The sequence below is a fragment of the Phyllobates terribilis genome, unplaced genomic scaffold (assembly GCF_046119375.1).
Source record: "Phyllobates terribilis strain yellow unplaced genomic scaffold, ASM4611937v1 Scaffold_12__6_contigs__length_324123572, whole genome shotgun sequence".
Taxonomy (NCBI): domain Eukaryota; kingdom Metazoa; phylum Chordata; class Amphibia; order Anura; family Dendrobatidae; genus Phyllobates; species Phyllobates terribilis.
The window spans coordinates 259,911,404-259,936,458 of NW_027362772.1; the positions used below are offsets into that span (position 1 = coordinate 259,911,404).

A 25,055-nucleotide genomic window follows, 5' to 3' on the forward strand; every position below is an offset into this window, starting at 1 on the left:
CTTTCTGGCGAGGAGCTTTTATTATCTATCCTGTAAAATGTCAGTAGGATAACAACCCCCCAACATGCAATATGATGCAGGGCTCGTGAACAAGGATTTTCGCTCTTGGAAAAATTGCCAATTTGTCTCATGTTGTACTCGGATCCGAAAGGAGGACTCCATCTAAATGTAGATACAACATTGGGAATCTATGATCCATACTTGCTATAAAAAAAAAAAAAAAAAAAAAAGTTTTTGCAATGGATGCTATCAAAACTTTTGCCTTCTATAGTCTCCGGCTGCAGGATGAGTTACCTGAGAATCAGTCAGTGAGCCTGCTATGACTGTCTGCAGAGAGTTTGTAACTTTTTCCTGAGCTCCGGTGACCATATCAAAGTTGAATGCACCGGGAAACAAGAAGCCTGTAAAAGCCAAACGGTGAAACATTTTTTAATAGCATTCAAATGCAAAATTGTTTCGCCTCAAATGTATGCAAGTAAAAGAGAAAAAATGTCCCCAATGGTGAACAACCCCCTTAAGTCTTGTGGCCGGAGATGGCAACTATACAGCGATCTACATCGTTGCAGCTAAAGCTGGGTATATTGGTCACAGCCATTTTTTTTTGGTGGATAACCGCATGGCCATTACCAGTGAAAGCGCTTCTGGATGGCGTTGTCTGCAATCCGCGCAGATCTGCAGGTCGGGTGGTTTCCACATGCAACCGTTCCACTAGGGCGTGGCTTCAAGACTACCAGCGCATGGATGGCATATCCCCAGCGCATGATTGACATATCCCCAGCGCATGATTGACATATCCCCAGCGCATGATTGGCATATCCCCAGCGCATGGATGGCATATCCCCAGCACATGATGACATATTCCGCCAGGTTCTGTAAAGAAATAAAACCTCGCTCGTACTTGGTAATATAAGACTTCAGGTGCTGATACAAACATCTCCTCCCCCCACCATGTTTGAGAATTGAGCTCTGCTGCTGACGTGGTGTTGTATTATACTAATGGATGAGATAAATGACAAAAAATCCCATTTTAACTATTTCAAAACTGCTGTCACTCACCGGCCCCAATTGGTATCTGCTATTCACCTGGCTGTAACGGTTACAACAGGCCACCATATTTTTTTTTTTTTTTTGCCCCCTTTATCTCTTTGACCGCTCGGTCGACTCCTCTGTTAGCTCCTAACAAAGCAGAAATTGGATATTTACCAAAATATATATACATACATATATGTATAAATATATAAACATTTTATATATATATATATATATATATATATATATATTTTAAAGTATATATAAATAAAAAAATATATATTTTTGGTACAAAACGCCTTCCTTTTACGTGAATGTGTCTCCGGACAATCCTGCTAAAAACTGGATTATTGGGAGGTATTTATTCCATGTGTCCCCTTGTATGTCCCAGAGGTTTAATGCCTACGATGATTTGCATTTCTTCCTGGGTTTGGATGCAGCCATGGTCCATGTGTAACGTCTTAGGCTGCGTGCCCACTATGCGTTTTTCAAGCGTTTTTGCTGTGGAATTTTTGCAGCGTAAACGCTTGGTAATCTGTGCCCCATGATCCCCAATGAAAATCTGCATGTTCTGTGCCCATGCTGTGGGATTTTCCGCAGCATGTTCATTATTTGTGCGGATTTGATGTCACAATGCACTTGAAAAACGAAAGTCAAATCCGCATGTAAAAACGCGTCAAACGCGTGTAAAATCCGCAAGCGTTTTTGACTGCCAAGAACATGCAGAAGCGTTGCGGAAATTTTCTGCTTTATTTCTGCATTGTGGGCACATAGCCTTATCACCAGGGCCTCGTGAATCATAACATGCCTTACAAAACGGCAGCCTTAATAAAATAGGCCGTAGAGCCTTTATTTCTCCGCGGAGAGACTTTTTATGCACGAAGCCCCTGACACCAGTCCTAATAGTAACGGCTGACCGGTCACTACATGCTATACTGTATGTTAGATTTTCTGAATGACCGCACATACCATACTCACGGTGGGCATCTGGCGGTCTTTTTTTTTTTTTAGACTCAAACCTCTTCTTGAAAAGTCATATTTTACGGGATGACTATGCAAGAGTCAAAGGGGTATTCCCATCTCCAAGATCCTATCCCAATACGTAGTAGGTGTAATAATATTAGTAAATACCTCCAATTAGAAATGTATAGTTCTTCTGATTAGCTATGTCGCTTACCCCATGTTCAGGGCATTGTAGTAGCTTTAGGTTACGACCACTCATATAGTGACAGTGGTCGTAACCATGGATACCTAAGCTATTGCAATGCCCTGCATATGAGGTAAGCAACATAGCAAATCAGAAGAACTATACTAGATTTCTAATTGGAGGTATTTGCTATTAATACCCTTTTAATGAATCTTCACCTGGTTACACTTAAATACAGTAAAAGAGTGTTACTTTCTTCCATAATCAACACTTCTGTTGACACGTGGTTGTGCAGTGGAGCTGCAGTTCCAGATACAACCAGTAGACAGGGAGTGGCACACTTCCTACAAGCAGATGTGTTTTTCCTCACTTATATAACCCATATTATATTTTTTCACCCACTGGTTCAAAAAATGTTTTTTTTCTTAGTTAAAAACTAATTTATAGATATATTTTAATTAGTTGAGATTATTTTCAGAAGCATTTCCTTTTCTTTTATTCCCCAGGAACAGTATTGACGTCCTGTATCAAAAATGCCTCTTTATCCATTGCAACCGGGCGCGTCCTTGTGTCGTTGCCCCCCCCCGCTGATGTTTGCTATGGACCCCTTACACCCCCCATATGAGGCAGTATTGATATTTGCACCCCAGTGTGCACTGTGCACACCACCAGCAGGATCGGGGCGGACTTGTCTTTTTTTGTACAAATAAAACCCTCTGATTTGCACGTTTTCTTCATGATTTTTAGATGTAATGCCGTCAATACAGATGATGGCGAACCTTATTATAAAAATTATATATATTTTTTTTTAAATAAAACAACCAAAATAAATAAAAATATAGAATATATATATATTTTGAACAGGTGTCTAAAGATGTCAAATTTATCATCCAGCAATGAACCTGTGTGATGGGTTTGGTGCATCGATGGTCTCTGCGCTGGCTCCTGTAGGGTTGCACCGATGGTAAGTCCACCCCTGATCCAGGTGTAACCCATAGACCGGTGCAGTGTCCTTTCTGGATGAACGTGGCAATGTTTTTTTTAAACTTTTTAGAATCCTGGATAACCTGTGACTTAACGTTGGAAAAACCTTTGCAATTGACCTTGACCAACTCAACCAAAAAAAAAAAAGGATGGAAGTAGATTAATTTCTATAGGTTCATGACTACTAAACTTTCTGAACATCACCCGCCCCTGCGGAGCTGTGACCAATCGTAACATTGTGGAGTTAGTACTGGTATTATATAACCTGATGTAACGAGGTGAATGGGGGCCCTATGGGTAGGACCATCCTAAAGACGCATTGGCTCATATAAAGGTGCCAGATCCATGAGGATTCCCCCCTGCAGCGTGCGCTCGTGCCTTAGAGGTTTACGGCGAGGTATAAAATACACACTGGATGCTCAAATCTGCAAATAAAGTTTTATTCAAGCAGTATTAATACATTTAAATGTTGAATCTTTCATTGCAAAATAGAATTACTGAATCACAGACTATAAATTAGAAAGACGATCAAACTTCATTCAATAAGGAGTCTAGGATCTTTAGGCCGGATTCACACTGGACACCAGAAGAACCAGCACTCAAAAAGCAGAGAGAAAAGCCGAGACCTTAGGTCTTATTATACGTACCGGCCGCAGGGCCCCTGCTCCGACCTCATCAGTCTCCTATACAGAGTTGGGGGTCAGGAGGCCGCGGCCGGCCTGGACATCACGGCATGTAGTCAGACAATGTCAGAGGTGTAAAACCGACCTTATACACAGTTTTACGTTTTTTAATCTTAGCCAAAAAAACAGCACTGGAGGATTTCCTGTATAGGATTTTTTAATCAAGTTTTTTTTTTTTCTGGAGACCCCAGAGGAGTTTGTCAAATCTCCTCTCCAAAGGCACCTGAAAAGCATAAAAAGCAGACCTTCTGGAAAGTTTCTTCCTTTAAAAGGGGTATTCCCATCTCCAAGATCCTATCCCAATATGTAATATTATTAATAATATTAGCAATTAGAAATGTATAGTTCTTCTGATTTGCTATGTCGCTTACCCCAGGTGCAGGGCACTGCAGTAGGTTAGATATCCATGGTTATGACCTAACAACTAACTGTCACTTTATGAGTGGTTGTAACCATGGATACCTAAGCTACCGCAATGCCCTGCACATGGGGTAAGTGACATAGCTAACCAAAATAAACTATGCTACATTTCTAATTGGACATATTTATTAATATTATTACACCTACCACATACTGGGATAGGATCTTGGGGAATACCCTTTTAAGGCTACGTTCACACGACAGTATGACTGTATTTTTGGTTCGAGTGCTGCATGTTGAATAGATTGACCTCACCCGGACGGCGATAGGACCAATGTTATGTCATAGAGCTGTTCGCCATACGGATGAAAAAAAAAAAGTGTATTTTTCCTAGGTTATATAATTGGACGTTTGTTGGTTTGTTTTTTTATACAGATGTGTGAACGTAGTCTTAGGGGCAGTGGTGAAAAAAATATATATTTTTTTACGATATTGGCAAAGCATGCAGTCTTTAATATGATCCCAGCGGGGAATGCTCAAAAGTTTGCAAGTGTGAACGTTGTCAATTTTCCACTTGCCATGTATGAAATTTGGACTCTGCGATAAACCTGTCCTGTGTGAACACAACCTTACTAGACTAATATATTAATCACATTATTAAATCACAGTTCATGTAGAAACATCAGTAAAACAGTTAGAAGTCAGTTTGGCAACGGCCGGCCCGGATCACTAGTCGTCAGTTTGTGCACATTATTAATGCACGGATCCTTACACCCCGGCTCAGTCAGTGCTATACATCCTTGTGAGACGGCAGAGAAGACTACAACTCCCCATCGTACAGCGACGTTATATCAGTTTCCTTTTAGCATTAGTGTATCCCATAAAATAACAGTCTGCACAGTGTGAACACCGCTTTCCTACCATCTGCAGGCTTTCAATACTTTAACACGCAAAACTATAGATCTAAAATCTCTAGATCAGCTGAGATTTGGACTACAACTCCCATCATGTCCTATAAAATGTTTGCTAATCATATTGAGTTGTGCAGCCGGGTTCATGCTCGTAGCAGATGGGATAACAAAAAAAAGAAGAAAAGTTTTTGTTTTGTAATATTGAAGCAGATCTGTCACCAGATTTCACAATACAAACTACATATATAAAATAGACCTGAGGAGGCTGATTGAGTTACTTTGAAAATCCACATCAGGAGGGCTGTACAATATTAAAGAGTAAGAGAGCTCACAAGTCCACATGTATTCAGTCTCTGAGCGCACAGTCACTCTGACATGGATTATAAAAGTAAGTACACCAGTCTAATCAGGTCTAAGAGCTATATAGTAATATATGCATTTTGAACTGTGACAAATCCTCTTTAAAGGAAACCTGTCAGGGGAAAAATAAAAAATAAAAATTGACATTTAAGAGCAGCCATAGTTTTATAGCTCATGCAGACGCCGTGGAATTCAGTCCAAGCAGGTTTTGTCTGAGGGTCTCCTGACCCCCAACCTCATAGGCATTACGTTGTCTAATTGAGATAGTGAGCCCCTCGGGCAGACCATGATCCACGGTCGTCTGGAGGAGTCATTAAACATTTTGCTAAATGGAAATGCAGCTTCAGGGAAAAAAATGAAGTTATATTCTCCCTGCAGCCGCTCGCTTTCAGTCATCGGGGCGGTGCAGTGAACAGTACATAGTGAGTGCGCGCGCCCCCTGCTCCTTGTCAGAGCAGAGGGAGTGACAGCAGCGCATTCATGCAGATGCCTGTGGATATCAGTCCGAGGGTCTCCTTACACCCCACTCGACAGCCTCAGGCATTTATTACATTGTCTAGTTTAGATCGTGAGCCCCTCGGGCAGACCATGATCCACGGTCATAGACATGAGCCATTAAACATTTTGCTAAATGGAAATGCAGCTTCAAGGAAAAAAATGAAGTTATATTCTCCCTGCAGCTGTTCGCTTACAGTTGCTTGAATGGTGGAGTGAACAGTTAGGGCTCACTACATAGTGAGTGCGCGCGCCCCCTGCTCCTTGTCCGTTAGAGAGCAGAGGGAGTGATCACAGTGCACTCACTGACGAGCGGCTGCAGGGAGAATAGAACTTCAGTTTCTCCCTGTATCTGCGCTTCCAGTTAACGCTGCTGCACGTTTAATATGGTATATAAACTGTTGATCATCACTACGGCTGCAGGTAAATGTATTTTTTTTTTGCAGACAGGTTCCCTTTAAATACCTTTTAAGCCTCAAATTTTTTGGAAGTCTTCTGGGTGGAGAAATACGGATGTATTTTGTGTACTTGGAAGACAGCAGACCTCGTAGACATCAGGTGTGATCATATGTTTAAGACATCTCATGACTCGGGAGGAAAGCTACAGGGAACAGACAGTCACCTGCACTACATGAATAGACGACAGATAGACATTATGGCGGAGCCTCTGGCTAAAGTGGATTGTGACTTATTAATTAAAGCTCAGGCTATGCAAAGACTTCACTGCACATTAATTCCTATGGGGGAAAAAAAAAAAGTTGCAATTGAGGTTTTAACTATTGAAAACACTTCCAGCGCAGTTGAAAGTCTATCGGACCACTTTTGATATGTACTAACCATCACGACGTGCCTCGTCAAAGAAGCTCAGATTCTTATATTTACCCATTTTTCTCCCGGCATTAAAAAAAACCTGACTGTTCACTTGCTGCAGAATAAATCCCAACTCTGACGGGCGCCGTTGTCACAAGATAATCAACGTTATTGACTCAATGTAAATGAGCTGCTAAGCCATATCCTATACGCGCCAGCAGATGGCGACAGAGTCCAGTTCTCTACAATCACCCAGGACGAAGACGACACTGAGCGTCTCCTGCATCTGACTACACGTCACACACAAGTCTTACATGAAAGGTGCATTTAATTCCTATATATCCCATAGTACAGTATTAGGACGGCAGATCCTGTAAACCGCAGACTGTTAGTTTGGCTTGGAACTAGTAATTGTGCTTTTTTATAGGTAAAGGGTTAGGAAACGTTAACCCTAAATATGGCTGCTTGAGAAGACGACCGGTGGTGAAGCCCTTGAAATCGGAGGAGGTGTCATCAATGGGAAGTCATCGGTAGTGCCGCAGGTAGACCAGCTTCTGTGGATGAAACTTCTCCCGGCACAATGGGCATTCAGCCTGCAAATGGAGGTGTTATATGATAAGTACTTCCTTAAAGGTCCCCACCACCCTTCATAAATGGGTATTGTAAATATAAGCAATTTTGTAACTTACTGGCTATTAAAATTTTCATCTGTTCTTGAGATATTAACACTTTGCTGGTTGCCTGGGAGACCGACCACCGCTGCTAGACAGCAGAACATGCGCAGTGCTTACAAGCCCCTTTCGATCCAGCTTGTCAGCGCGGTTTTGAAGCCGGTCAGGAATCGCTGGAGCCGGCGATTACCTACTAATCTTGGCTTCAGAGCAGCTGATAAACAGCAGAGGTGGTCGGTTTCCTAGGCAACGAGCTGTAAACAACAGGAAAAAAGTGCTAATATCTCAAGAACGGCTGCACATTTTAAAAAGCAGTAAATTGCAAAAGTGCTCTGACAATATGGAGACGAGAATAACCCTTTAATGCTGGGGAGGGGGGGGGGGGGCACAACTGTGTACAGAGATTCTCCTGATGTATACCGCCTTGACTGTATGGAATAATAAATCCTAAATGATTGAAAGGTGGGGTGTCCCACATGTAGGGGCCCCCATACATGAAGGCAAGGATCCCTGTACCACCAGGAGTAGTGGACTCAAAACATACAGGCGATAGTGCATGTGTACAGAGCCCAGCGAAGCTTCCGCCATTGTACGCCTACCATTTACAGGGCGGTAAACATTAACCCCTTTACCCCCAGACAATTTCCCTTTTTTTTGGTTCCCTTCTTCCAACAGCCAGGTCAGTACAGGTACGCAGATACCAAACATGTATAGTTTTATTTAAGTGGTGAATAAAAAAATAAAAGCAGATAATTGCCGAAAAAATTATTTTTTTTTGCTTTTGTCATCATTTTCCAAGACCTGTAACGTTCTCATTTTTTGAGATCTGAGGCCGGGTGAGGGCTTATTTTTTGTGCCGCTAGTTGAGGATTTTATTGATACCATTTTGGGGTAGATAAGATGTTTTGATCACCTGCAATGTTGCAGCAACAACAACAAAAAAAAGGAATTCTGGCATTTCAATTTTATTTTCTCGTTGCACAGTTTACCGATGGGATTAATTTTATATTACGATAGATTGGAGATTTCTGAAGGCAGTGATAAGAAGTGTATTTTTTATATATTTATTTTATTTTATTTTACTGGGGCAAAAGGCAGGAATGATTTGAACGTGTGTTTTTTTTTTTTTTTTTTTTACTGTTTAGGAGTAGTGTTGAGCGAGTATGTTCTGTCCGAGTACGCTCGGGCCGAGCTCCGAATATTTATGGCTGCTCGGTGATATGGTTGAATCGCTCCCCTGTGCATGATTTGCAACTGTTTGACAGCTTTATTACATGTGAGGAATGTCTATTTCTTACACATTCCTCACATGTAATAAAGCTGTCAAACAGTTGTAATTCATGCACACAGGAGCGATTCAAGCATATCACTGAGCAGCTATAAATACTCGGAACAGAACATACTCGCTCAACCCTATTTAGGAGGCTTGAGGCTGCAATCGGCCTATTGTCTGTGCTACACATAGCAGGGCTTCCATAAATGTTGGCCGTGGGCCGGCATTCGCAGGAGGATCGTGATGACAAGCACGGGGGTCTTCAGCAGACCCCTGATGTCGGGACAACACATCAGCGCCCCGCGATCATGTGACAGGGACACGAATGGGCGGAATCAACGACTCGCTTCCTGTTCGTGCGCGTTAAATGCTGCTGTCGGTGATTGACAGTGGCATTTAACTGGTCTACTCAATCATGGATCCATCTGCGGCTGTTAGAGGCACAAGATGGCTTATTAAAAATCAGTCAGTCATCAAGAGCAGGGAAAGACGCGGGCTCAGCGTTTCGATCCAAATGAAATTTCCAGCGTGCTATGAATCAGGAGCACAGATGGCGCGTCACTTGCCCCACACACTTCTTACAGAAATAAAATTGGGAGATTACAGCCAGTTTGGTGTGTGCGCTCTCCGTGCGTGTGCTCCAAATAATGGCACAATTCATGAGCAGAACCGTGTTAAAAAAAAAACAAAAAAACGTCCGGCGCCTGCAGCGCGCGTCACGGTCACCCTGCAGCCACGGCACTGACATCCTGTAAGATCGGAGCGCGGGGAGGAATAAAGGCTTGTTACACACGATTAGCGCTTGCTGAGCGACTGTGGAATGCGCTAAACGGCAGCACCGCAAAATACACAATTACATCAGGAGATGGCAGCTGCAGATTTCACGGTCTTGAGATATGGGACAACGGGAACAGAAAAAAATAAACGCAAACGATGTAGGGTCCACAGCTCGTCCTAAATATAAGCATCAACATGTTACTCGGACACCAGATTTTACAATATAAATGACATTATTAATAAATATCTTGGACCTGATGAGGCTGGGGTGTTTACGATGAACATCTACTGGTGGGGGCTTGGTAAAGATGGATTTACTCAGCCATTATAGAGTTCCATGAATTTTCGGCGAGAGGAGCAGAAAAAGACTCACACTCCCCAGGTCCAGCATCCGTGGCAGCCAGAACGTAAATGGTGCGTCACATGAGCCATTTTGCTTGTCTCTAATGTTCAGCGAGTTCTCCCCAGTGGGGGATATGTAATAGGAAAGGGGGATTTGGAAAATAAATCAGAGAATTTTGGATCTGTATAGAAGGGCTCTAAGAATGTAAAGCCAACCCCTGCTGTTTGGGAAAAGTTTCCACATTTCATAGTGACATATGCAAAGTTTTGATTTTTGAGGTCCTAAGTGCAGAGACCCCCATCAATTAATAAAAGGAAGAGGTAGAAGCAGAGCGCTGTGCTCCTTTAATAATGATTGCACAGGGTAGGGGCTCGGAGAAAGTCTGAGTCCGTCCATCGCTGACGATAGGTCAAGCAGTCATACAAAACCGAAGGGGTACAGCGTAAGCGAAAGGAGCTACATTTTACATTCAAGCCCCCCTTCGCCCTAAATGTAACAATGTAACACCTCTATACACAGCTGATAGATAACACAGGATCCACCATTCTCAATAGGTGATGTCACAGCTCGCCTCCTCCTCCTGTACAATGGCCAAGAACTAGAGTTGAGCAAAAATATTTGCAGAACCCGCGGTTCAGTGGCCCCGTCGGCAGTACATGGTCGTCGGGCTAGGGTTCGGTACACATACAGCCCCTCTGTGCTCAGGTAAGAGGTGACGTCGGGGATTCTGTAGGTGGGATTCCCGATCTCTCACCTTAGTGTTACACCACTCAGTGATGCACTGCCAGCAGAAGAGGTGTCCGCAGGGGGTCGCCGTGCTGTGCCGCCTGTGCTCCAGGCATAAGGTGCATTTGGAAGGACGCTGGTATGTCTTCTCATGGGCTGGAGCTCTGGGGACATAAAGAAAAACATCAAAGTGTTATTGGACCCTTCTATCCCTGAGGTCTCTGGGACATGAGCTTAGCAGAAGTCCGGGGAGGGCTGCTGTGATCAGGACACTGTACAGTTGTCTGAAGCCGACCACATACAGTCATTTTTGTTTTTAAACATTAGGCATAAAAAGGGATAGATCAATTAAAAAAAAAAAATTAAAAGTTTTGTCTCATCAGGGGGAATTGGAGCCGCGCCTGCATCACTGAAAGTTTAGACCAGTGGCAAAACTGCACAGCTGGCCCAGACTGCGCTCTGTCCAATGCTGTAGAGGTATTTTTGCATCTGCAACATCGAAAAAGAACACATGGGACCTGAAGCTGGCCGGATCCGGAGTCAATGGTGTGCATCGGAGGGGGAGGGGAGCAGCCTCCAGAGCCAAAGCATAGGCGGGGGAGGAGGGCTGCCTCCAGAGCCAAAGCATAGGCGGGGGAGGAGGGCTGCCTCCAGAGCCAAAGCATAGGCGGGGGAGGAGGGCTGCCTCCAGAGCCAAAGCATAGGTGGGGGAGGAGGGCTGCCTCCAGAGCCAAAGCATAGGCGGGGGAGGAGGGCTGCCTCCAGAGCCAAAGCATAGGCGGGGGAGGAGGGCTGCCTCCAGAGCCAAAGCATAGGCGGGGGAGGAGGGCTGCCTCCAGAGCCAAAGCATAGGCGGGGGAGGAGGGCTGCCTCCAGAGCCAAAGCATAGGCGGGGGAGGAGGGCTGCCTCCAGAGCCAAGCATCGTGGGGTCATCGTCCAACCACCGCTGCAATATCCCTGACAGATGAAAGTAGTAACTGACGGCCATCATCCAGCAGTAACAGAACTGGGAAAATGCAATCCTGGAAAATAATCAAATGTGGACCTTTTTATCCAACTCTAAAAGCCAAGAGAAGACTCCCACCAATCCTGAGAAGAGGAGTCCCATAGCCTATTATCTAGGACAGTAGAGAGCAGACTCCTGATCATACAATTATCTATCCTGTGGACGGGTGATAAATGTATTTAGTGGGGACAGACTATGGGATAAAGGAAGGAAGCCCACAGCACGGGCCAAAGGTAGCGGACGGGGGTCTTTACCTCTGATATGACATGCGTCGGTGCAGTTTGAACTTCTGCTGTGCCTCCTGCTTCTGCTGAACGCTCTGAAGCTGCACGAAGACCAGAAGCAGGAGATGAACCACGGACACGGCTCCGAGGAGGCTGTAACTCTTGCGCACAGGCCCGTCATCCCCTGGTGATCCGCGCACCCGGAGCTGCAAGAAAACAGGAATAATTTGCAATTTTATAATCTTGAGTTTGCACCAAAAACCCCGTCTGGATCGCATCACTCCGCATGGAGGTAATGTGGCCGCATTACTTTTATCATTGGCCAAAAAATAACTATTTTCTTGCCTCACAGAAAATTAGACTCCAAGACTATTTAATGCCAACACAGAGTGGTACGCCTCAATATGGCATCCTAGCACTTTATTAAAGAAGTGATCTTCTAAGAGGCGTCCTTTCCCCTTCTCCCTGGCAAAAAAAGTAAAATTTAAGTTGTGGTCAGGCAGGGATTACCCCAATAGAGGCCATATTATCTGGTGGTCCCAAGAGGGGAACCCCTTTCTATGATGTCCTTCTAATAGGATATATGGACAGTGATGGTCTGCCATAATCCAGCTGCGCTATAAGCACGCTCCTCGACCCGTTCAGCTGAGAATTTAAAGGGTTAGTCTCTTCTTCATATACATGACTATTGTCGGATAGCGCTTGTAAATACAAACATTGCAACTTACTGCCTATTAAAATGTCCAGCTGTTCTTGAGATATTAACACTTATTTACAGCTCGTTGCCTTGGAGACAGACCACCGCTGCTCAACAACAAAGCATACGCGGTGCTTACAAGCCCTTTTCCATTGACTTATAAGCACTCTTCTGAAACTGACCAGGATCGCAGGAGTGCAGTTAGTGACCAATACCAGCCAGCTTCAGTTCAGGGCTTACGAGAGACAGCAGTGCTGGTCGGTCTCCTAGGTGACAAGCTGTAAACCAAGGTAAAAAAAAAAAAAAAAAAAAAAAAAAATGTTAATATCTCAAGAATGGCTGAAAATTTTAATAAGCAGTAAATGACAAAAAGACTCGTTTTTACAAGCATTATCCAACCATATCCATCTCTAAAGAACGGGAATAACCCCTTTAAATTTGTTGCTCATCTCCACTCATGCACGTTAAAAATCTATGCCAGACCCGCATCACCCCCCCCCCCGCTAGGAGAAAGCAGAAAGTAATTTGTGTGTGCATAAAGGAACGACTTACATAGGTGATGCCAGTTATCCTTTTGGCGAAATGGTAGAAGGATCCATTCATGTAGAATACGGCCAGATGAAACCTTCTCAAGAAAGTAACACTCTGCCGGAATATATACACCGCCTTTACCAACGTCCTTTTCTGCTGGTCGGAGAGGGCGGCTATCTTTCGGTGGAACCATTTCCACATCCATGATCGGTGATGGGATCCGGAGGACAGGCTGCTGTGCGGGACCCGAACGCCATCGATTTCTACCTGTAGCTCATGTTCCAGACGCACCAGCTCCTTGTCCAGGAGGTAGGGGAACAGGGTGTGACAGCCGATGAGCAACGAGCGCTGCAGCAAGGACGGCACCTTCCGCTTAGAGGAATCCACTTGCACGATATTCACATATTCCTCACCGAGCGTTTGGTAACCTAAAAAAATTATATAGTTCTAAGCTGCTCTGCCAAAATGTCGAGACGGGACTGGTCGTAGCTTTTCCCGCACATCAAATTCATCAATAGTGGTGGCGTTTGTTACGCTAGAAACGTTACTCCAGTCTCTGGCTGGAATAGCATTTCTGGCAAGGCGCACAACTCTAATAGGATGCACCAAATTCATTAAATCGATAGCAGAATAGATCCAGCCTCAGAAGTATGTAAAATCCAACTTTTATTAAATACAGATTAAAAAACATGTATCTCATGGAAATAAGTCACAACTCCAGAGGGGGGGGGGGGGGGGATGGGGAGAGAAAGTTCCTGGGCACAAACCATCAGACCATAGGGTCCTTAGTCATTGCAATCTAAGGACTGAAAGGTCTGAAACGTGTCTGCCCAGGAACTTTTTCTCCCCTCCCCCCCTCTGTGGTTGTGACATTTCCGTGAGATACATGTTTTTTAATCTGTATTTAATAAAACTTGGATTTTACATACTTCTGAGGCTGGATCTATTCTGCCATCGATTGGTTTTCCTGCTGCACTGCTGGTGTTCCGTGCCTTGGATTCTACAATGGATGAGCTGACTTAAATCCCTTTTTTTTCCTTCCACAAATTCATTAAATGGTGTGCATTTCTTAAAAGGGGTTGTCCACTACTCTTGACAACCCCCATGTTTCCCCCCCAGAAAAAAAAAAAATTATACTCACCTCCGGTGTGGGTGCCGTTCCAGAACTGGCTCTCCCGACATTATGACATGCGATCCCTGCTGCCAATCAGCGCTGGCTTTACTCTCATCTCCTTCGGACAGATCAAGACATCAGAAGGAAGCGAGAGCGGCTACTGCCCTCTTACTTTCTCTGGATGTGAATTACATCTGTGGAAGAGGAGACTGAAGCCAGCAGTGATTGGCAGCAGGGATGGCGTGACATAACATCACGACAGCCCTGGGAGAGCCAGTGCCTACATCAGAAGAGAGTATAGCTGTTATTATTTTACTGGGGGGTGAAATAAGAGGATGTTTGAGTAGTAGACAACCCCTTTAAGGAATTAGGAGCATCTTAAGACCATCTGTGAGCAGCTGGCCACGGATTAAAGATTATTATACCAATGGATGTAGAGCGGAGTCCACGGCTCTAAAAGATGCAGACTTTTTCCAGTACAGAGCACTGGTTACGATGATCATATTGTTGTGTTTTATTAGAGATTTGATTGCTCATCAGTTCAGCCTCAGGAATCAATGTTTCCATTCAGTGACAGTAAGCAGAGAAAGACTGCTAGATCTTATGTATACATAAGGCCAGACAGGAGATTGGTAAAGGTAAATGTAAAGCAACCATTCCATTACTCTCATCAGTGTCTCAGGGGCCTCAATTAAGCCATTGTTCTCCCAGCCACTAGTCCCATTGTGTGGATAGGGGCAGTAGACCCAGTGGAGCAGTCGCCACAGGGAGTCTCGCATGCAGTCCCAGGTGATGGGGCTCAGCCTGAGGAAAATACCTCCACCAATGCAGTTAGCTTTCAGGGGACGGCTTGGGGTATTTAGGACACTGATGAGGAAATGGAGGGGTTGTTGCTGGCTGGAGCTTGATACGCGTGCTACGGTTGTGATATCCATCGCCTGGACGTGATGAACCATCTTAAGAACTGTTGTTGCCAGCTGGAACTGGACACATGTGCTACGGTCTTGGTATGGAGCATGGACTGTGACTACAGACTATACTGGTGGGAGATACAAAAGCTGTGGGTCAACAAAAAGTTGGAAGACAGTGGAACTATTGGCCCCAGGATGGGATCTTGTGGACTCGAGACATTGCATTGTGACCATCTACTCGGAATTGCTGTGAGACCGTTGATGTAAGGAATAAAAAAAAATAGTTGCATTGTTAACCTGCCTAGGTGATTATTACAACCCACAACCTCGGATATTCACATCATCCTATCCACGAGGAGCAGCAGGAGATCATGTACAATGCCACTATAATCAAAGTCTATGGGAGGGGGGTGCCCCAGCAGTCAGACCCCCAGCAATCAGCAAATTATCCCCTATGCCACAAATAGGGGATAACTAGATTTTTTTGGAAACAGCCTTTTATCTTTAAAAACTAGTACCAAAACTTTTCCAACCCTTACCTGAAAATGTAGTCAGTGTGTAATACGCGAGATCACAAAGTAGTTCTAGTTCTTTTCTCCACTGCAGCCATTTTTTAGCACCTTCAAGAAAAAAAAAAAGGAAAAGATTAAGGAATTTAGGATGAAATTCATATTTTACCTGCAAGAACTTTTCCAGACTGTGGTTTTCAAACTTTGAGGTCAGATTTTTAAATCAGTCACGCTAGTTTAGGACAGGCGAGTGCTAGAGTCATCCGTGCCGAGCTTCACTGCCGACACAGAAAATGCAGGAGAGGTCTAGAACTGGCAAAAACGTGATAAACACACAAGATAAGTGAAAATCTACTGATCTGGAGGGGGATCTGACAGCTGGGATCAGCACATTCATTTAAAGATTAACGTAAAAAAACCTCCGTGGTTACTGACCGCTGCGCTTTTTGGCAGTTCCAGTTGGCCTTACCCTGTGGGTGCCCAGGCAATGGTTGCACGGCGTGAGGCACAGCTGCCAAGGACATTACACAATAGGCAAATACTCTTGAGAATTGTCCTATTAAAGAAAACAGTGAAAGAGACTGAGGATCGTACATGCCTCAGCCACTTTACAGCCCGGCGTGCGCCGTTGCCCTTCTCCATGCCAAGTGTCTGATCGGGCAAGACAACTAGGGATGGGCGAACCCAAACTGTAAAGTTCTGGGTCCGTACCGGACACCTAGTGTCAGTGCACGTCCCCCGAAAGTCTGTGTTACTGTTCGGGTTTGGCAGCCAGAACGTTTTTTCGAAAGGCTGTCAACAAGCTTTTCCGGCGTGGGCACTTGTCATGGCTGTGATTGAGCCGGCACACTGTAAAGGGAAAAAAAATAAATAAATAACACAAACACATGCTGTGCTCTCTATTCTAGATAACTAGTACAAGCTGACAGCTGCGGGCTGCAGCCAGCAGCTGTCAGCTTTACCTGTGCTGGTTATCAAGAATAGAGGGGTCCTCACACCATTTTTTTCTTTTATTTATTCACTCAACTACATGTACAGTAAAATACACACTGCACTAATTATCTCACTCACTGACAATTTTATTACAATGGACAGGTGCTGGCTGGTGAATACTCTCATCAGCAAGACCAGGCGTACGCTGATGACCGTAGTACTCTCATCAGCCGACACCTGACTGGTGGTAACCTTTCCACCGTTGATCAGAACTGCTGGCTCACAAGCGGTCATCTGTGTGACAGCGTGGGAACTGCGGCACTCTGACTGGCGGTAACGTGAAATGTTACCGCAAGAGCCAGTGTTTACCGCGTTGTCACACAGAGGACAGCGGGTACAGAGTTAGAGTACCATTCTGGTACCTAAACTTTTTTTTTTTTTTTTTTAAAGTTCGGCCAAACCCAACGGACCCGAACATCCACAGGTCTGCTCATCAGTAAAAGACAACTTATTGGAGGGACACTTTAAATGCTGTTTTCTCACTAAATACATATATCTCCTGCCCGCGGAGTAGGGGATAATGCATGGCGGGTGTGTGAGTTTTAGGACCCCCACGTACTTGATCACTGCCCCATAGAAATGAATGGAGCAATGCATCTAGTACATCGGGGAAAGATTCTTTTGACGGTAATTATTCTTCATTTACATAAAATATAAAACACATAACTCGTAGTACTTTTTGCTTGGTCTTTATTATCTGCTGTTCTTAAAAGCATTTTCTCAGGAATGCAGCATGGCCGATGTCCAAATATTCACATTTGGTCACCCACAGATTTCGGAAGGTGTCTAAACTTGAGAGGATGGAAGCCCCAGTCCAGACGGCGAATTGCCTATCCTCCGGCAAGGCGACATTTAACTTGACCCCCTTTGGCATCATAGGTAGAAGCTCTTCTAAGATCCTCTGATTGACTCCAGGAATCATGGTCGTCCCACCAGACAAGACGATATTGCTGAAGAGATCTCTGCGTACGTCAATGGGGCATTTCATTATGGTTGAGTAGATCATCTCATGCAGGCCGGGCGCCTCTAAACCGATATTGGATGGCTTGAAGAGGATCTCAGGGGCGCGGAAGAGCTGGCTATCGAGGCTTAGGGTGTTTCCATCGGGAAGATTGTACATCTTGCTTCCTCCTGTCGTGCAGCACGGCGGGTTTCCATTCAGCTGTACATAGCAAAGATGCTCCTTGATGTTTTTGGCTATTTCTTGTTCTGCGCTACTTACGAAACTATGACCAACTTCCAAAACAAGCTTCACAAGAAAATCAGTGATGTCCTTGCCGGCCAGGTTAAGTCTATCCACAGTATTGGGTATGATGCAGCCTTTGTAGATTGGCACCATATGGGTGACGCCATGTCCGATATTTACAAACATCCCGGTGGTATCACCGGAAGAATAGAGCGGCAAGGCGGCTTGTGATGCGACATACATCCCTGGGACATTAAACCTTTCGAACATGATTTCTTCCATCTTCTCCCGGTTCCCTGTTGGACTCAAGGGGGTTTCAGTTAACAAGACCGGCTGGTCACTGGCTGATAGACCAAGTTCATGATTGTACACGTAGCTCCAGATTTTTTCCATGTCATCCCAAGATGTTATAATGCCTCGTTCTACTGGAGAGGTCAAAGCGAGGATTCCTCTTTTGGCCTGGGCGTCCTCTCCAATATAACAAATCTTCTGGTCCATTCCTGGGAAAGATGACCTTACTCGCGGCCGACCAACAACAGATGTAATTACAGACCTTGGGATTTTTTCACCAGAAATTCCAGCCTTACATAGTCCTGAGCCATTGTCAAAAATTACGGCCGGGAAGTCCATCTTTGTTACGTGTTCAGCCGGACAACTTTAGAGAAGCGATGTGGCAGGAGAAGGTGCCTGATGGTTAATTTGCCACTATGAGGGTTGTGTACAGGGTCTGCGTAGGTGTAGCGAGAACTTAGGCCAACTGTGATGTCATAGTGATGTAACAATGACCCATCTACTGGCCTAGAAGCCAAGCCTGGAAGCTGATGGTGGATGTGGGTTTGCTCCATGCAAAAAACACCTTTAATCTTTTTATTTATATAGTGCCAACATATTCCGCAGCGCTTTACAATTTTACATAATCATCACTGTCCCCATTGGGGCTCACAATCTACATTCCCTATCACTAGGTCTTTGGAATGTGGGAGTAAACCGGAGAACCTGGAGGAAACCCACGGGGAGAAGATACAAACTCCTTGCAGATGTTGTTCTTGGTGGGATTTGAACCCAGGACCCCAATGCTGCAAAGCAACAGTGCTAACCACCGAGCCACCATGCTGCCCTTTAGCCCAAACCAAACGCCGTAGCATAGCTCTTCTGATTAAAGGAGACACGATGCTGCCAGCCAAATGACATTCTGGTCTTTTTCAGCTCAGGCGGGATTCTCGCATATCTGGTTTGGATTTTTCTGTAGATTGCAAAACTGGAAATCTGCATAAAGAATTGTAATACGTACTGTGGATTAAAAAAAAAAAATCCGCCCCACTGGTTGCTGAATATATCAGAAACATTTGATGATCGCATCTGCCGGGCTGATCCTGATTATTCTGCACCGAATCAGCAGTGAAATCTGTACGTGCCACATTCGGATGTGGGTCTGATGCAGATTTTATCCTTCTCTCCATGATGCTTAGTTCTGTAATAATATAACTAGGAGAGATCCACTAATCCCAGTCCGGTTATGTCCGATCAAGAAAGCGACCACCATCAGGGCTATTGTGCGACTCCTCTGGTGATTCAATGAAGACCATGTCGTGTTGTCCCGCTCCGCAGGGGCTTTCACCAGACTACTAGGACTGCAATGGAAACGTGAGCAGATTCGGATCCCATCGTACATATTTATCTATAGGTGATCCTGTAGTTACATCTGGATTTGTATTTTGTAATATTTATCATCCTTTACATCACACATTCCTATTACCATATACAGATACAGTGGGTACGGAAAGTATTCAGACCCCTTTACATTTTTCACTCTTTGTTTCATTGCAGCCATTTGGTAAATTCTAAAAAGTTCATTTTTTTCTCATTAAAGTACACTCTGCACCACATCTTATTAAAAAAGAAAAACTGAAATATCACATGGTCATAAGTATTCAGACCCTTTGCTCAGTATTGAGTAGAAGCACCCTTTTGAGCTAGTACAGCCATGAGTCTTCTCGGGAATGATGCAACAAGTTTTTCACACCTGGATTTGGGGATCCTCTGCCATTCTTCCTTGCTGATCCTCTCCAGTTCCGTCAGGTTGGATGGTGAACGTTGGTGGACAGCCATTTTCAGGTCTCTCCAGAGATGCTCAATTGGGTTTAGGTCAGGGCTCTGGCTGGGCCAGTCAAGAATGGTCACAGAATTGTTCTGAAGCCACTGTGTTGCTTACCCCATGTACAGAGCATTGCAGTAGCTAAAATATCCATAGTTACTACTACTAACAACTGTCACTATGAGTGGTTGTAACCATGGATACCTAAGCTACTGCAATGCCCTGAACATGGGGTAAGCAACATAGTGAATCAGAAGAACTATACTACATTTCTAATTGAAGGCATTTACTAAGGTTATTACTATACCAACTACATATTGGGATAGGATCTCAGAAATGGGAATACCCCTTTTAATTCCCAAATCAGTTCTGATGTACATGAAAAAAATAAAGATTTTTTTTAGGTTAAATGAGATTGTCAGGTGAAGACATCCATCTGCAGACGGGGGTCCGTCTGCTGTGACTGGCACCTTGCTGGCATTTATGGCACTTATCCTCTGATGTATTTCACCGTAAACAACCTGCACTTGCAAGATATACTAAAATATAAAACTTTTATTAGTCATTAAAATCAGACAATAGAAACTAGAAACATATCCAAAGTTCTTAGCCCAGGATAATAACGGGAAGGGGTGCGGTGGGGAAATGTGTCTCATCCTGTTAACTTACTATCATCACCCCGCCTTGCCGTGGAGGTTGGCACCCTAAAGGACTGTGCAAATGGAGCCCCCGTCCACCAGCGGCTGACCCTCCTGGCCCTGCTAAGCCCTAATAATCTCCCTATGTGCTAGCAATCCAGAAAACAGAGCGCAAAGACGACCGGGTGGCGGCGCCACCTCCCTGGGAAGAAGGTGAGCTCCTAAAGTGCCGTCACTTTTTCACACATAGATTTGGTCAGTGTAAACCCCTCATCTGCACTGCCCCAATGAATAACATCGGTCCGATCGCTGTCCGTTTTTTCCTCATTTTGTGTGAACGAGCCCTAATGAGATTTTCCTGGGATGTTTTTTAGTAGATTAGAAATATCAGTCACATTTTAGTACCAGATTCTATAAACCACGCGCATCAACTGAGCTCAGCTGCAGTACCAGACACGACCTGTGGACAAGAGTGGCGCTCTTTATGGAAGGAAGCCACCATGTTTTTCAAACACATTGCTTTATCAATCAGTAAGGAGGAGGAGGTCGCATCATAAAGGGGAGGCCCAAGGTACAACACAATAAACGAGTACATTTTTTGTTGTGGGGCCCCGTTTTCCATCAGGGGGAGGTGAGTTACTAAGACTGACCCTTCACACCCCCAGCGGAGCAGACACTGGGCGACCCCTTCACCAAAACTTCAAGTCATGTGGGTGCGACAACCGGGGCATGCTGGAGGTTCGTCGTCCCACAGTGCAGAGCACACAGCATGCTGGAGGTTCGTCGTCCCACAGTCCAGAGCGCACAGCATGCTGGAGGTTCGTCGTCCCACAGTGCAGAGCGCACAGCATGCTGGAGGTTCGTCGTCTCACAGTCCAGAGCGCACAGCATGCTGGAGGTTCGTCGTCCCACAGTGCAGAGCGCACAGCATGCTGGAGGTTCGTCGTCCCACAGTGCAGAGCGCACAGCATGCTGGAGGTTCGTCGTCCCACAGTGCAGAGCGCACAGCATGCTGGAGGTTCGTCGTCCCACAGTCCAGAGCGCACAGCATGCTGGAGGTTCGTCGTCCCACAGTGCAGAGCGCACAGCATGCTGGAGGTTCGTCGTCCCACAGTGCAGAGCGCACAGCATGCTGGAGGTTCGTCGTCCCACAGTGCAGAGCGCACAGCATGCTGGAGGTTCGTCGTCCCACAGTCCAGAGCGCACAGCATGCTGGAGGTTCGTCGTCCCACAGTGCAGAGCGCACAGCATGCTGGAGGTTCGTCGTCCCACAGTCCAGAGCGCACAGCATGCTGGAGGTTCGTCGTCCCACAGTGCAGAGCGCACAGCATGCTGGAGGTTCGTCGTCCCACAGTCCAGAGCGCACAGCATGCTGGAGGTTCGTCGTCCCACAGTCCAGAGCGCACAGCATGCTGGAGGTTCGTCGTCCCACAGTCCAGAGCGCACAGCATGCTGGAGGTTCGTCGTCCCACAGTCCAGAGCGCACAGCATGCTGGAGGTTCGTCGTCCCACAGTCCAGAGCGCACAGCATGCTGGAGGTTCGTCGTCCCACAGTGCAGAGCGCACAGCATGCTGGAGGTTCGTCGTCCCACAGTCCAGAGCGCACAGCATGCTGGAGGTTCGTCGTCCCACAGTGCAGAGCGCACAGCATGCTGGAGGTTCGTCGTCCCACAGTGCAGAGCGCACAGCATGCTGGAGGTTCGTCGTCCCACAGTGCAGAGCGCACAGCATGCTGGAGGTTCGTCGTCCCACAGTCCAGAGCGCACAGCATGCTGGAGGTTCGTCGTCCCACAGTCCAGAGCGCACAGCATGCTGGAGGTTCGTCGTCCCACAGTGCAGAGCGCACAGCATGCTGGAGGTTCGTCGTCCCACAGTGCAGAGCGCACAGCATGCTGGAGGTTCGTCGTCCCACAGTGCAGAGCGCACAGCATGCTGGAGGTTCGTCGTCCCACAGTGCAGAGCGCACAGCATGCTGGAGGTTCGTCGTCCCACAGTCCAGAGCGCACAGCATGCTGGAGGTTCGTCGTCCCACAGTCCAGAGCGCACAGCATGCTGGAGGTTCGTCGTCCCACAGTGCAGAGCGCACAGCATGCTGGAGGTTCGTCGTCCCACAGTGCAGAGCGCACAGCATGCTGGAGGTTCGTCGTCCCACAGTCCAGAGCGCACAGCATGCTGGAGGTTCGTCGTCCCACAGTCCAGAGCGCACCGCATGCTGGGGCTTATAGTCCCACAGTACAGAGCGCACCACATGCTGGGGCTTGTAGTCCCACAGTACAGAGCGCACAGCATGCTGGAGGTTGTAGTCCTACAGTCCAGAGCGCACAGCATGCTGGAGGTTGTAGTCCTACAGTCCAGAGCGCACAGCATGCTGGAGGTTGTAGTCCTACAGCACAGACCGCACAGCATGCTGGAGGTTGTAGTCCTACAGTACAGACCGCACAGCATGCTGGAGGCTGTAGTCCTACAGTACAGAGCGCATGATACCTACGCTATATAGTCCTACACCATATAGTGAGCGCACAGCATGCTGGGACTGGTAGTTCTACAGTACAGAGCGCACGGCATGCTGGGACCGAGCAGTCCTCACCTGTGAACGCCTGGAAGGCCTCATGTGTTCGCACTTTCAGGCCGCTCTGAAACTGCTCGTCCTTCTGACAGCTGCGGATCAGCTGGGGCTGGCTGGTTGGCGGCAGTAACAGCCATGACAGCAGGGAGAGCTCCGCACCCCTCATCCCCCGACCACCGAGTAGTGAGGAGCGGGTTCTAATGACGTCAGCACGGCACGTGACAAGAGAAGTCACATGACGGGCAGCAGGTAGGCGTGGTCATTGGTGATGCTGTGCGGAGAGTCGGGGGCGGGAGCAGCTCCTGTCAGTGACTGCAGCTGGACGCGGGTCCGGTCATGCTCCAGTGTCCTCCATACAGAAGGAACGGACGCTGCACTCTCCTATGAATCACAATGGAGCCTACATGGAAAAGTGACTATTACAGCTCCCCTTTACCCCCCCAATGTGGTTTGCACGTTAATGACCAGTCTAATTTTTACAATTCTGACCACTGTCACTTTATGAGGTAATTACTCTGAAACACTTCAACGGATCCCGCTGATTCTGAGACTGTTTTTTCGTGACATATTGTACTTCATCATAGTGGTAACATTTCTTCGACGCCATGTTGCTTTTGGAGAGCCCCTAACGTGCCTAAACTGTGGAAACCCCCCACAAGTGACACCATTTTGGAAACTAGACCCCTCAGGGAACTTATCTTCATGTGTGGTGAGCACCCTGAACCCCCAAGTGCTTCACAGAGGTTTATAATGTAGAGCTGTGAAAATAAAAAAATTAAATTTTTGTCACGAAAAATGTTTTTTAGCCTCAAATTTTGCATTTTCACAAAGGTAACAGGAGAAATTGCAGCATAAAATTTGTTGTGCAATTTCTCCTGTGTACACTAATACCAAATAAGTGAAGGAAAACCACTGTTTGGGCGCACTGCAGGGTTCGGAAGTGAAGGAGCGCCATTTAACTTTTTGAAAGCAAAATTTGCTGAAATAATTAGCAGACGCCATGTTGCATTTGGAGAGCCCCTGAAGGGCCTAAACAGTGGAAACCCCCCACAAGTGACACCATTTTGGAAACTAGACCCATCAATGAATCAATCTAGGGGTGCAGTGATCATATTGATGCCACAGGTGGGTCACAGAATTTTATACCATTGGGCAGTGAAGAAAAAAATAATTATATTTTTACCACCAAAATTTTGTTATAGCCCCAGATTTTACATTTTTACACTGGGAAATGGGTAATAATGCCACCAAAATTTCTGCTGAATGTAGAAATAACCCATATGTGGCTGTACGGTACGGTTTAGCCACATGGGGAGACTCGGGAGGGACTGAGCACTATTTGCCTCCTGGAGCGCAGATTTTACTAAAATGGTATGTGGAGTCACTAAGTTATAGAAGAGCAGAATCCCCTCTCATTTTGGAAATTACACCCCTTTGGGAATTTATCTACACGTATAGTGACGATTTTTGACTCCATGCGTTTTTTCCAGAAACAAGCAGCAGTGGATGTTGCTGAGTGAAAATTGCAAACTGCTGTTGTAGTGACCAAAACGTTGTAGTGCCCAGTACATTGTGCCCAGCTCATGCTTCTGGAGACACACACCTGTAAATTAGACGGACTCTCATCATTACAGAAATGCCAAACGTAGATGCTAAATGTGGTTTAGGCACACTGGGGCTCAGAACAGAGGGGGGGGGGTATTTGGATTTGGGAGTGCATAATTTGCTGAATTTCTTTTGGGGGTCGATGAGCCATAGCACTTCTCCAGAGCCTTTGTACTACCAGTAATGTGGAAGCCCCCTATATTTCCATTGACAGATGACAGACCTGAGTGGGGACTTGGTTTTGTGGATTGACTTGAAGCTTTTGTTAGTTTTGTTGGCAACATTTTATATAACATTTTGAATGACGTTTATCCTGCGCTCTACGCTGAGCACTTACTTTGGGGTTTCCATCTAAATCTCCGAGTGACGTGATTCAGATGAAACCCCCATTCACTATAATAAGGCAGCAG

General features: G+C 45.9%; 2 protein-coding genes across 2 annotated transcripts; both read right to left on the bottom strand.

Moving 5' to 3' along the window:
* Positions 1-3,579: 3,579 nt before the first annotated feature.
* On the bottom strand, positions 3,580-23,296 carry PEX10 (peroxisomal biogenesis factor 10). Its single transcript, XM_073656903.1, has 6 exons — positions 23,062-23,296; positions 15,593-15,673; positions 13,050-13,456; positions 11,831-12,006; positions 10,598-10,733; positions 3,580-7,372 (listed from the first exon to the last, which is right to left on the bottom strand). The coding sequence occupies exons 1-6, from the start codon at positions 23,204-23,206 to the stop codon at positions 7,304-7,306; spliced, it is 1,014 nt and encodes a 337-aa protein (XP_073513004.1). The 5' UTR covers positions 23,207-23,296; the 3' UTR covers positions 3,580-7,303.
* On the bottom strand, positions 16,637-18,374 carry LOC141171583 (actin, cytoplasmic-like). The gene has a single exon (XM_073655263.1). It carries the CDS (start codon positions 18,369-18,371, stop codon positions 17,262-17,264), a length of 1,110 nt encoding a protein of 369 aa, XP_073511364.1. The 5' UTR covers positions 18,372-18,374; the 3' UTR covers positions 16,637-17,261.
* Positions 23,297-25,055: the final 1,759 nt, after the last annotated feature.